The sequence below is a fragment of the Ursus americanus genome, chromosome 5 (assembly GCF_024610735.1).
Source record: "Ursus americanus isolate L20-20 chromosome 5, mUrsAme1.1.p, whole genome shotgun sequence".
NCBI classification, from domain to species: Eukaryota; Metazoa; Chordata; class Mammalia; order Carnivora; family Ursidae; genus Ursus; species Ursus americanus.
Window position 1 is genome coordinate 7,923,164 of NC_142131.1, and position 12,993 is coordinate 7,936,156.

The 12,993-nt window shown below is 37.6% G+C and overlaps 1 protein-coding gene across 5 annotated transcripts in view; it reads right to left on the reverse strand.

Annotated features, from left to right (window-relative positions):
- LOC123799262 (uncharacterized) overlaps positions 1 to 12,993 on the reverse strand; it is a 1,380,163-nt gene that overhangs the window by 1,016,816 nt on the left and 350,354 nt on the right. For all 5 annotated transcript variants that reach the window (XR_015724344.1, XR_015724346.1, XR_015724345.1 and 2 more), the window contains one exon: positions 824 to 984. Coding sequence is in view for 1 of the 5 variants with exons in the window: in XM_087861938.1 (XP_087718064.1) it covers positions 824 to 984 (161 nt within the window). In the remaining 4 variants the exon portion in view is untranslated. The remainder of the gene's footprint in view (positions 1 to 823; positions 985 to 12,993) is intronic.

The window sequence follows — 12,993 nt, forward strand, 5'->3', positions numbered from 1 at the left end:
GAGAGAAAAGGAATTCTTTTAATTTTATAAAGAATACAGAAGAGTCCATAAGAGATTTTAAAGGTCACATCTGGTAGTGCTGAGCATAATTTCTGCCCAAATTTCTCTGATCAGAAGTCAGTCAGTCACCTGGCCCCACTAAAGGCAAGGGTTTGTAACCGGATGTAGGACAATGGTGTTGCAAGGAAGAAGGGAATTCAGATATTGGTGAGCACTACTACTTTGCATCCCATGTTACACAAAGTTATGGTTCTCCCCTTATGTGTCATCCCTACTTTCTGATCTGGTGATTGTCCCATTTCTAACCTTCCTATATAGCTACACGCTAAGAAAAAAGTATTTGTATTTCCTCTTCCCATTTCTTTATGTCCTATTCTCTATTCATCCTACTGTAATCTGACTTAGTCGCTACTGTTTTAATGAATACGTTTTAACTAAGTTAAAAATGATCGCGCTCTCTTTTTTTTAAACAAATTTATTCTTTCACTCCCCCCCACCCCCCACCCCTCTGGACTTGGGCGAGCTACTGGCGGCGTCTCTCCAAACATAAGCCGCCTCCTCTCACTTCTATACTTTCAGGACCTCCTCCTCTCGACGCCTAAGAATTCTCAGGCCAAGACCACCGCCTCTAAAAGCCCCCCTCCCCCACGAGCCCAAGGGAGCCCGCGTCCACCTACCCGCGTCTCCTCAGCGCCCTCCCACATTTCCCGGGCCATCCTTTGACTCTGTTCTGGCCCCTAGATTTTGTTCCCAGGTACCCTTCCCTCAAAATGCCCCCACGCAGCCTTCGCCTTTCTCCCCCAAACCACCTAGGGCCAAGCACCTCGTCCACACTCCAAGAGTCGCGCAGCCTGCAGTAACTGGGCCTCCCGCTGGCGCAGACGGATATCCGGGCGGGGAAAGGGCGCCCTCTGGTGGTCGAAGCAGCCAGGGTCGCAAGACGCTCCACTCGCAAAGCGGTGCCGCAGAGCTCTCACAAATGACCTGAAAACAACAGTCAATTTGCAACTTTCAGCACTGAGTTGAAATAATAGTACATTTGGCTGATTCCCCCAGTCCGATTCAGTTATGCCTTCATCTGTGGTATTTCTTACCTTTTAGTCATCACCATTATGGAATTTTACATAACATCTTAAATACCTTGTCTGTCTTATGAAGACACCTAGAGATCAGGAACCATTCTTTTTAATTTTATAATTCTGATCTCGGTCGCCATGTCTGGAACTTACCAGCATCTCAATAAATGCGGGTTGACAAACATAGGTAAATGAGTAGTCACGTTGTCTTTAAAGTATATATGGGGCATCCAGGTAAAGATGTATTAATACGTTGTCCACTACATAAAAAAAGTAATTGATCAAAAACCTGTCTTCGCGGGGCACCTGGATGGCGCAGTGGATTAAGCCTGGGACCCTTGGTTTCCGCTCAGGTCACGATCTCAGGGTGATGAGATCAAGCCTGCCTCTCACTGGTGCTCAGGGAAGAGTCCGCATGAGTTTCTCTCTCTCACATTCCCTCTGCCCCCCCCCGCCTTTAAAATAAATAAATAAACCTTTTTTAAAAAATTAGAAAATAAAAAATAAAATCGTGTCTTCCCTAGTTGACAGTCATCCACAAATATGCAGAAGTTGAAACTCATGTGTATCTTTGGGGTTTACTTAGCTCCTAGAATCTATGAGTTAATAATTTTCATCAAATTAGGAACATTTTTGGTGACACTTAATTAAATGTTCTGTTTCCCACTCTCTTTTAGGAAAGTCAGTTACACATATATTAGGCTATGTGAAGTTGTCCCACAGGTCTATATGTACTTTTTATTCTCTCCTTTTTTTTTTTCCATTTTGCAAAGTTCCTATAGCTTCAAATTTACTATATTTCCTTTGTAACATCTAGTCTCCCATTAATTCCTTCCAGTAATGTTCTTTCTCAGATAAGAGTGAATAGCAAAAGTTTAAGTAGAATCAAAAAGACAGGGGTAATCAATGATGCCAAATAAGTAGAGTCAGACAAGAAAATGTCCTTAAGATATCTTTGGAGTCCCCAGTTACAGTATGTTTGGAAATGAAGTAAAAGTGAATGTTTGCTTATAAGTGGGATGTAAGCATTGTGATTAACTAATATAGAATGTTCTTTCAAAAATTTCAACTGTAAACTAGAGAAAGAAAGGATAGTAGGCAGTATAACGGTGTGAGCAATGAAGTTTTTGTTTTCCCTATTTATAAGGTGGGGGAAATTAGCAATTGCTTATATGCTAGAGGAAAAGGGCCAAAGGATAAGATATTGCTAAAAATAAAAATAGAAGGGATGACTGATGGAGCACAATTCCCAAAGAGAGAGCAGAGTGTTCATGCCAGAGTCTGAAGAGAGAAAGAACTGGTAGAGACATATACAACTTTGTAGTTTGAAAAGGAAGGGGGAATGAGTATATGGAATTTTGGCAAATACCTTCTAGATTTTCTGTGAGGTACGAAAGTAGTTTGCTGAATGAGTGCTTAAATAGAATCAAGTGCAGAGGAAAATGACAAAAATATGAGCGCGTACATCCAGGAAATGGGAGGAAAAGCTAGGTAAATAATTTTATATTTCTTTTTTGTTGTTTTTTTTTTAAGATTTGATTTATTTATTTGGCAGGGGAGAGAGCATGAACAGGAGGAGGGGCAGAGGGAGAGAGAGAGGGACAAGCAGACTCCCCGCTGAGCGCGGAGCCCGCTTCAGGGCTCGATCCCAGGACCCCAAGATCATGACCTGAGCCGAAGTCAGATACTTAACCAACTGAGCCACCCAGATGCCCCAACAATTTTATCTTTGAATTTAAGTAAACAATAAATCCTGGGGAGCAATCAAGGTCCTGCTTAGCTAAAGACTTACTAATAAGACAAACTAATAAATTTGAAGTAAAACTCGATCCTAGAGTTAGATTTTTTCCCCCTTTCATTATATTATGCCACTTATGAGGCACAGAAACAGAGAAGGATGGTGTGAACAGAATCAAAGTTGAAATTTTGCAAGGTGGCTGTGATGAAAGAGACATCAGGTAAGATTAAGGTGACAGCCCAAGGAGTTGAGCGTGTAAAAGGAAGAAAGGGAACACAGTAAGGACTAGTAGCATCCAGAAAAATAAAGCAAAGGACTGGGAATTGTAAGGGTGTGGAAGAACAAAAATAAGGAGAGCAAGCTGGTAAGAAATCCAAAGAAACAGAAAACTATAAAAGTGGAGCAATGGACTCCAGACTTCACAACTGAAAAAATTCTCAGTTATGACTGGTACTGTGTGGCCTCTTAGGTGCGGGTTGCTGCTGATGTGGAATGGAGATTCACCGGGGAAATCAAACAGACAAAGTGCTGGATTCATCATGCGAACAGCCCTGAGGTTCACAGGATAACTTGAGAAAACTGAAGGACAGAGGAAGACCTTGAGTTAGTTGTCAAATTCACAAAACAATACACGGACAGTGTTGGCTAAGAGTGGGTGGGGTGTAAGAAACCAATGTCCTGAGCATTCAAGAAGGAGCCCTTTTGATCTTGAGTGGAAGCTGCATTCCCATCCTCACCCTCAGTATGAAGCGTGTGGGGGATGTGAGAAGAACAGACTCTCTACGGAGAAAAGTAATAGAAATAGTGCCCATGAAATCTTTCCACCTAATTTCACATATTTTATGTGTATTTCTAATCGTTTCAATGTCAATTGACTTTGTTTTTGAATTCTGGGGAGTGCCTTATTTAATTAAATCACACAGAGAACCCTAATAGGCTATCTACTGAAACAGGAGGAAAAGCATTTAGTCACATTAGTCAATGAGGGCAGGCGGAATGGCAGTCAGGAAAATCAGCTGGGTAATAAACAGAAATTTCCCTATCGGTTGATCCAACAGACAGTATTAGACCGGCTAGGGAACCAAATCACAATCAGGTCGGCATGTATGTGCAAAGAGAGTTTACTCCAAACAATCCTTGTATAGAGGATATTGCTTGATTTTTATTCATAAATATGATTTAAAAAAAAGAAACTGATATTTTTTCAAACTGAAATGAGAAAGCGTCATCCCAAGTCTTCCTAATGCTCCAGGGAATCACATCCTAAACACTAGGAATAATCAGATTTGCTTCCTCAGATGCCCAGGGGTACAGATTTCACTCTCTGTTGCCCTTTGGACCAGGACAGTCTTCACCAACATGCAGCCAAAACAGTGGCAGAGGGCTCTGTGCACAGTAAAGGCCCAACACTTGGGTTTGAATGTGACTTGGATCACTGACTTGAAATTCTTAATAATTTTATCTTTGAATTTGTGCTTTGCATAGCTCAGGGACTTCGAATGGCTCCTCACCTGCAGTCCCATCGTCCTCCACCTCTGGGGGACCAGTTCTCGGCCTCTCCCTTTCCCCGTGTGCCCAAAGATAGCACCGACCCTCTGTCACCAGCTGAGGCCTGGTCACGAGGATCCAGAGGGTGAAGGTCAGGCACCTTCACCCTGGCGGGACTTGGTGGTGATCATTCCTGTCCAGATGGCAGAGCCTTGGAACATTCCACAGGAGTCTGTCACTCACCCAGAGCTATGTAGCTAGTGCCTCCAGGAGCAGAGATCTTAGTGCCCTTTGTGGTTTGGGCTTGACTTCCCTGCTCTATGAGATTCAGCACGTTGGTCTGGAGCCTGGCAGGAGGTGGGAACCCAGCAATTGGTGAGCCATGCAAGCGTACTCAGTCACAGGACAGGGCCCTGAGGTGCTGGGGAATGTGTGCGATCACCCTCCGGGTATCGCAAGTAAACAGTAAATTTAAAACCATGTATCTATATCTGTATTTACATCTATATCTTAGGTTGAGAAAGAGGAAGAAAGACTGAAGAAGAAAGGAATTTTGTATTTTATATTTCAGTACTTTACTAACACTTGTTTCCTGCTATTTGAAAGTGATCGTGCGTTTTAATTTTGCATTGAGCCCCACAAAGTATGTAGCTGATCTTGCTCTGAGCTCCCAGCCACAGGAAATGACTTGAAGAGTTTAGGCCACTCACTTGATCTGGCAGACTCTGGAGAAGGTTCATAAGAACGTTCCACTGTTCTTCCATAGACAAATGCCCCTCCCTTCCCACAGATATTCTAGTGGGACGGTTCTGTGTCTATGCCTGTCTATGACATCTTAAGTGTTGGAGATTGAAAATTATGTCAGGTGCAATACTTATGAATTGAACGACTTCTCTTCAGTATCCTGAAACATCATTGTAAATGGTGAGTTCACACTTCTTTGAAATGTGCTATTGATAAGCTTATGTTAAACGAATGTTTATTTCAGATTTTGTGCTCTGATAAATTACCTAATTTAGCTATAAACATCCATCTATTATAGGAATTAATCATTAGTCCTATTTTATTTATTTTTTATAACATTTTTAAAATTTTAATTTATTTATTTATTTGACAGAGAGAGAGAGAGAGCAAGCACAAGCAGGGGGAGTGGCAGGCAGAGGCAGAGGGAGAAGCAGGCTCCCCACTGAGCAGGGAGCCTGATGCGGGACTGGATCCCAGGACCCTGGGATCATGACCTGGGCCAAAGGCAGACGCTTAAGTGACTGAGCCACCCAGGTGCCCTCATTAGTCCTATTTTAGATAAGAGGAAACTGTCTGAAAAGGGTTATATGTCACTAGCTACGTAGTAGAGTTGGGAATCACATCACAGCCAATAGGCAACCCTATCTACAGACTGGCAAGGTTGGAAATGTTGTACTATATAGAAAATCCTTGATTTGGGAATCATGCTGGAATTTAAGATACCCATATGACTTTTAGTTCAGAGATGCCATTTCAAAAATAAAAATCTATTAATCTTCTTAATGCTTTAGATCTCAAAAGTCTTCTCCTCTCCGCCCAAGTTTTAATTAATATAACTTGTCTTAACATCCTGGAAAAGGATTTTACTACCCCTCTATCAATAACTATCCACTCATTTTAAGAGAATTCAGACTTTTGTGCAAGACACAACAGGATATTGCAACATCAATTGTGTTATAAAGGGATTTTTGCCATATGAAGAAAAATAATTCATCTATCTTTGAAAAAGAATCTTTTGTTTCTAGAATTTTACCATTGGATAAGACTAGAATGTAGGTTCCCAAGGCAAGAAATGAGAAAAACTTAAGTGGTAATTGCTAAAGCAGAGAGCTCATTTAGATCAAAGAGATATTGTTTAAAGGACTAAAGGTAAAATATGTTTTTATTACAGCTTTTAGCTTGCTTCAAGATCTATTGCCTTTGAGGTTGAAAAAGCACTCCAAAGAGGGCAATAATGATTCCAGAAACAGAGATTATACTCTATTGATGATGTCCTTTCCTATCCTCCTGTAAGTGGCTTTCTATTACTGATATATACCACACCAAATTGTGTACCTTTCTCTAATAAATAATGAAAGCAGGCATAAGCACAAGAAATATAAGGGGACTGTTGTAAACAGATACTTCTGTTTCATTACCACTGTTTTATTAACAAATCACCTCCATTAAAGAGATTATGAGATTGCAAAAAGCAATCCAAAATGAAATAGTCAAGGCCTAACTTCCATTTTGTAATGAATTGAAATGATTTGCCTACAGTCACTTCAGTTCCTCCTTGTTTCTGTGACTGCACTAAGTCCATTTTGTATCCTGAATTGTGAGTGTGCTCTCCCCAGTGGGGTATGTGAATCATCTTTTCTAGGGGAAAAGGATGTTTCCAATTAAATCAAGATATACATCTCTCATCTCCTAATACAGAAAGTGGTGTGTTTTATGTGCTATACCTTACATTGCAGCACTGTGCTCAAGAGCCCCATACTTCTTACTATCGGTATCCTACAATCCAATAGCTCGTGACAAACTAGAAGCTTTTTTAACAGTCACGACTCCACAACTTACTATTAGCACATTTTAATCTTTTTTTTTTTTTTTTTTTTTAAGAGATAATGGTGTTTGGGGAGGGCAGAGGGAGAGAGAACCTTAAGCAAGCTTCACACCCAGGATGGAGCCCCAGCACAGAGCCCAGTCTGTGCTGGGGCTCCATCTCACAACCCTGAGATCCTGACCTGAGCCGAAATTAGGAGTCGGACGCTTAACCGACTGAGCACCATTTTAATCTTAAACCAGTACTTCATTTTTGTTTTGTTTTGTTTTTTTTAAAGATTTTTTAAATTTATTTATGTGACAGAGAGACAGCCAGCGAGAGAGGGAACACAGCAGGGGAAGTGGGAGAGGAAGAAGCAGGCTCCTAGCGGAGGAGCCCAATGTGAGACTCGATCCCAGAATCCGGGATCACACCCTGAGCCGAAGGCAGACGCTTAACGACTGCGCTACCCAGGCGCCCCCAGTACTTCACTTTTGAATACTGAAACTTTAACTTCTGGGGAGAGCCACAAAGTGTCCTGTTTCAACCTTTTTTAATTGAGGGGAACCAAAAGTGGAAAATAGGTCTTGTGTTTCAAAGCCTGTAATTTTGGGGGATTATTCAGGTATATACAATATTTTCTTTAACATGGTAAAAAGAGATGGTAGTCATATTTTGTTTCATTTTGGAACTTGAAAAAACAAAGTGCTGGCAATATTCTACCAATTCCAAAACAGATTGTGAAATGGACCTGGTCTATGGAAACCAGAAATCTGAAAATCACAGTTCCTAAAGAAACCTAGTGCAGCAAGTTAACAACTCACCATGAATATCTCCGAGTACAAGACTCAGAAAATAAGGGGAATTGAACAGAATTGGTTTCTGATGGATTGAGCGCTAGATACATAATTGAATAAATTTTGATTTTTGTAAAAGCAGTTTGAGGTTTGCATTCCTCAGAATTTCCCATATCTGCATACTATTGTATTTAAACTTTCTGCATACTATATATTTAATAGACTTCATTAACAAGGTTCTACCAGTCAGTCAACATTTTACATCGAACTTAAACATAACTGAATCCTGCAAAATACAAGTAATTATTATTTTTTATTTTGATATGATTGAGGAATTTTTGTATTTCCAAAATAATTCAGTTTTTTGCTTGGGCAATCAAAGCAGCAAGTATTCAGAAGAATAAATCTGAAAAACAGAATTTAAAATAAAGAATAAAATAACCAGTAAAGCCCTAACGAAAGATATTACTCCTTATTTTACAATTGTTTTTCTAAGCATTTGTTTGTTTTAGGATATGGGGATATCCTGTTCATATCGATGTCTTTTTTTCCCCAGAAATGTATCATTTAAAAGGAGAATTCTGGGGTGCCTGGCTGGCTCAGCTGGTAGAGCATGCAACTCTTGGTCACGGGGTTATAAGTTCGAGCCCCATGTTGGGTGTAGAGATTACTTAAAAAAAAAAATCTTAACAAAAAACATAAAAAAGTAATAAAAGGTGATTTCTAGATAACAAAGCAGGATTACAAAATCTACATCCCTCAAAATTAGATAAAATTTTAAAAAGTAGAAATAACCAAATAGAAATTTCAACATCCGCAAAACAAACCAAGTTAGAAGTAAAATTTCATGCCATAATCTTTGAAAAATCTAGACCAAGGAAAGAATTCTGCTACAGTAATGTTTGTGTTATAACACGTGTGCATCATTTCCAGAGAGAATGTGAGTCAAGGAAATCTCCAAAATTCTCATCAATACCCACATATTTGAAGACGAGGGGATAAACATGATAAATAGGTAGTCTAGGGAAAGCAGAGGCTCAACCCCTACAGAATAAAAGCTTCTAGCCATTTACAAGTATTGCATGATGAACTGGGGGGAGTGGTTTGAGGCACCCAGGTCTTCTGCCAAAGGATCATGATATTCCCTCTAGCTAAGTACAGACAACTCTGGTTCATACCATCTCACATAAACTAAAAAGTGTAAGAAATGCCCAGGATATCAAACAAAAGCTATATATAATTCCAGCAAAGCTCTTCCTCCTAAGCAGACCAAAAAGTCACATCTCAGGTCACAAACTGTGGGTGGGTAAAGAATGAAAGATGGGTTTTAGACATAGTCGTCATGGAGTCAGGAGAATTAATCCATATGGCATGACAACAAACAAAGGTTTTGGCAGAGCGAGATGAGATAAAGAAAATATTTAGCAAGTAAGCAGAAATGGATAAAAGAAATGTACAACATGTTCTTAAAACTGTCAGAGTCCAGTCTAAAAGGAAACACAATGCAAGAAAAAGGAAAAGGGGCAAAAAAGCAACAGCTCTTTGAAAGTGCTCACAATCAAGAAAAACCAGGAACGTTACAGTGAAACGGACCAAAACAAATCTTAACAGAAATAAAAACTAAATTAGAAACATGTGATATAGACTAGCTATACCCAAAAATCATACTATTGATATAAATGAGTCTGAGAAAGGAGAATCGAACAAATGAACAAACATTTAGCATAAAAGAAGTATATATAAATATTAAAATGGCACACTGCACTTTTCAATAATGTGGCATATAATAAAATATTGAAAATATTGTAATTATACTGTCAAACTTGAAAAATAAAGAATTCTTCAGGATCCTTGCAGAAAATGTCACCATTGGAGGGTTAGAGGTAGACCTAGTCAATTGGTGTCAGGTTTTTCCACAAGAAATTTCACATACCAGTGAAAAAATTATCTATAGATCTGCAAGGAATATACGTTGATGCAAGAATATTACAAACAGTGGTAAGTTTTTGTTCACATACAATGGCAGTAAAAGAGATATTCCTGAAAATTCAAGAACTAGAGGAATCTGTGAGTAAAATAAATACATATATATTATATATAACAAATACTCACTTATTTTTATATATAAATTAATAAGTAAAAAGAGAGAGAGAATGGGGGATGGGGGAATTAGGAACAATATTTTCCTATGTATTATTTCTGGTTGGAGACATATTTTAGTTAATTTTCTGATTCCTCCTCTTTCTTCTTAAAATAATGTTTAGGTATTATTTGGTATAGAAAAATTAACTGATTATTCTAAAAGTTTAAGGCACATTTTAATTATTGCCTAATGTGCATTTTGCGTATATACTATATATAATTATAATAGTCTACATTTCATTTCTCTCTAATTTTTTGTTACTGTCAATCACACTGTAATGAATATCTTTATATAAAATCTTTGTATCACTGATTATTTTTAGGAACTGAGTCTAAAAACTACTTCTTCAAAGAAGAAAATATTTTAAGTTTCTTTAGGTATTAATATGTTGCTTCACACAGAGATTGTCTCCATTTACCCTCCCATCAAAAATGAAAAGTGTTTATTATACTATACCTTTTGCTTGATTAAATATTTAAATATTTTACATTTTTACTTTCTAGTCATATTTTTATATTAATTGTCTTTTCACATCTACCATCTGGTACTAAAACGCCCTTTTAAAGTGTAATAAAGATAACTGGATCACCTGCGTGTCTTAGTTGATTAAGTGTCCAACTCTGGATTTCGGCTCAGGTCATGATCTCAGGGCCGTGAAATTGAGCCCCACACCATGGTCTGTGCTGGGTGTGGAGCCTGCTTAAGATTCTCTCTCCCTCTTCCTCTCCCCCTACGCTCACATACTCTCTCTCTAAAAAATAATGGGGTAAAATTTACCTTTATTTACTTATTTTTAAAGATTTTATTTATTTATTTGACAGAGACAGAGACAGCCAGCGAGAGAGGGAACACAAGCAGGGGGAGTGGGAGAGGAAGAAGCAGGCTCCCAGCGGAGGAGCCTGATGTGGGGCTCGATCCCAGAACGCTGGGATCACGTCCTGAGCCGAAGGCAGATGCTTAACGACTGAACCACCCAGGCGCCCCTAAAATTAACCTTTAAAAAAATAAAATAAAGTTTAACAAAGATAATTAATTTATACGGCCTTTTTTGAACTTTAGATAAAGGTCATTACACTGCATATAGGGTTCCCATTCAATACTATCATAATAAGGTCATCCATGTTACTGAACACAGCTACAATTCATTTATTTTTCTGATACCTAATATTCCATTATGTGGTTATAATAAGATGTATTTATCTATTACTTATGGAAGTTATGATGTTTGAGAGTTTTTTCTCTATTACAAAAAGTGTTTTGTGAACCTTAATTGTTTGTTTCCTGGTACACCTTTAAAAGAGTTTCTTTCATATAACTACTTAGGAGTCGAGCTATCTGATCACAGAGGAAGCAAAAGCTCATTTTCACAAGATAATGCCAAACTGGTTCCCATACTGATTTCCCAGTCTATGCTCCTGCCAGGAGAATTGACCCCAGTGACCCATCTCTTCTGTAAAACTTAGTGTAAGCCAGATTTAACTTCCTTCTACTGATTGGATGGGTCTAAAATAGTATCTCATAGCCATCTTGACATAGTTTTGTGATACTAATGAAGTTTAGCCATCTTTTTTAGCCATTTGTATTACTTTTCTTGCAGAATACCTATTCATGTCTGAAGATTTTTTTCAGTTCTGGTTACTTGTTTATTGATCCCAAGAGTCCTCATAGATTTGGAAATTAATACTTTGTTGTTTACATATACTGCAAATATCTTATTCCAGTTCGTGTTCTATCTTCTCACTTTCTCTAAAATAGATTTTTACAAGCTTAATTCTTTTTTCCTTTTTTAAATTTTTTTTTCACTATGTTCAGTTAGCTAACATATAGTACATTGTAAGTTTTTGTTGTAGCGCTAGAGTTCTTAATTTTGATATTACCAAGTTTTTTAATCTTTTACTTATGATTGCCATCTTGTTTTTAAAGAAATCTACATTTTCCACATCCCCAAAGGTGATAGTCACTCCTTTGGTCAATAACCTGCCATGCCACAACGTTCATAAAGCAAAGTTCCTCCTAAATAGACGTATTTTTCATAATCCTCTAGTCTCTACTATTGGCAATTGTCTGTCCCTGAATCACTCCTAAACAATCTTAATATTTTTGTTTTCTAAGAGGCTTCTTAATCTGCTTCTTTTTTAATTTCCTTTTATTGGGGAGGTTTGACTATTCTTGGCCCTTTGTACTTTCATATAAATTTTAGAAACATATCTGAAATTTGGAATATCTTAATCCTTTCTCTATACCATTTGATGACAGGTAGATTTTTTTTCTCTAAAATATAACTATATACAGATATGTGTGATATATAATATAAAACACAACATATGAATACAAATTAGGTATGAGAAGAAGGTGTATATACACAGATAAATTATATAGAATGCAATTTATAATTATCTAATATAAAATACATACTATATAGAATTATATGTAATATAAAATGTCAAGGATATCTACATAATCCACAATTACTTATATTACTCAAGTAGGCAATATACCTCTTTATTATTAACTCATTTTGATTTTCTAAACATTGATAATGTTGTTTCAAAGTATCTCATCAATATTCTTTGTTGATATTTCATTGTATTTTATAACATCTTCGTGTCATGAAGCTACCTTGTCTGGAGGGAAAATATTAATATTTTTGAGCTTCAGCAAAGATTGCAGTCTCTTTTATAAGGTAAATATTTTTTGTTGTTTAATACTTTCTTTCTATTGTGTGTTCTTCAAGAACACTATATTGCCATTCTGCTTTCTTATTTTGCTTATGGTAATCCTCTATCTTTGACCAGCCTTTTTTAACTATTTCAGATGTAACTCTGTAAACAGCACATAGTTACATTGGTATTAAAGATGTATTTTTAGTTTCATATCTAGATTGTTAGTTTCTTGGGAGGTAGAACTGGGCCTTACATGTCTTTGTATCTCCTTAGTAGTCTGCACTGTTCCAGACATGAGAGAAGCCCTGTAGGATTTTGATCGATTAATTCTGACATAACATCATTAATGAATTGTCAATATGAACTGTTGTAGTTGAAATATCCGAGGACACTTTGCCTAGATATTAGTTTGCTATCACAATGCTATTTAACCTCCCTTAACTACTGTTCTTTTTTTTTTTTTTTTAAGATTTTATTTATTTATCCAACAGAGATAGAGACAGCCAGCGAGAGAGGGAACACAAGCAGGGGGAGTGGGAG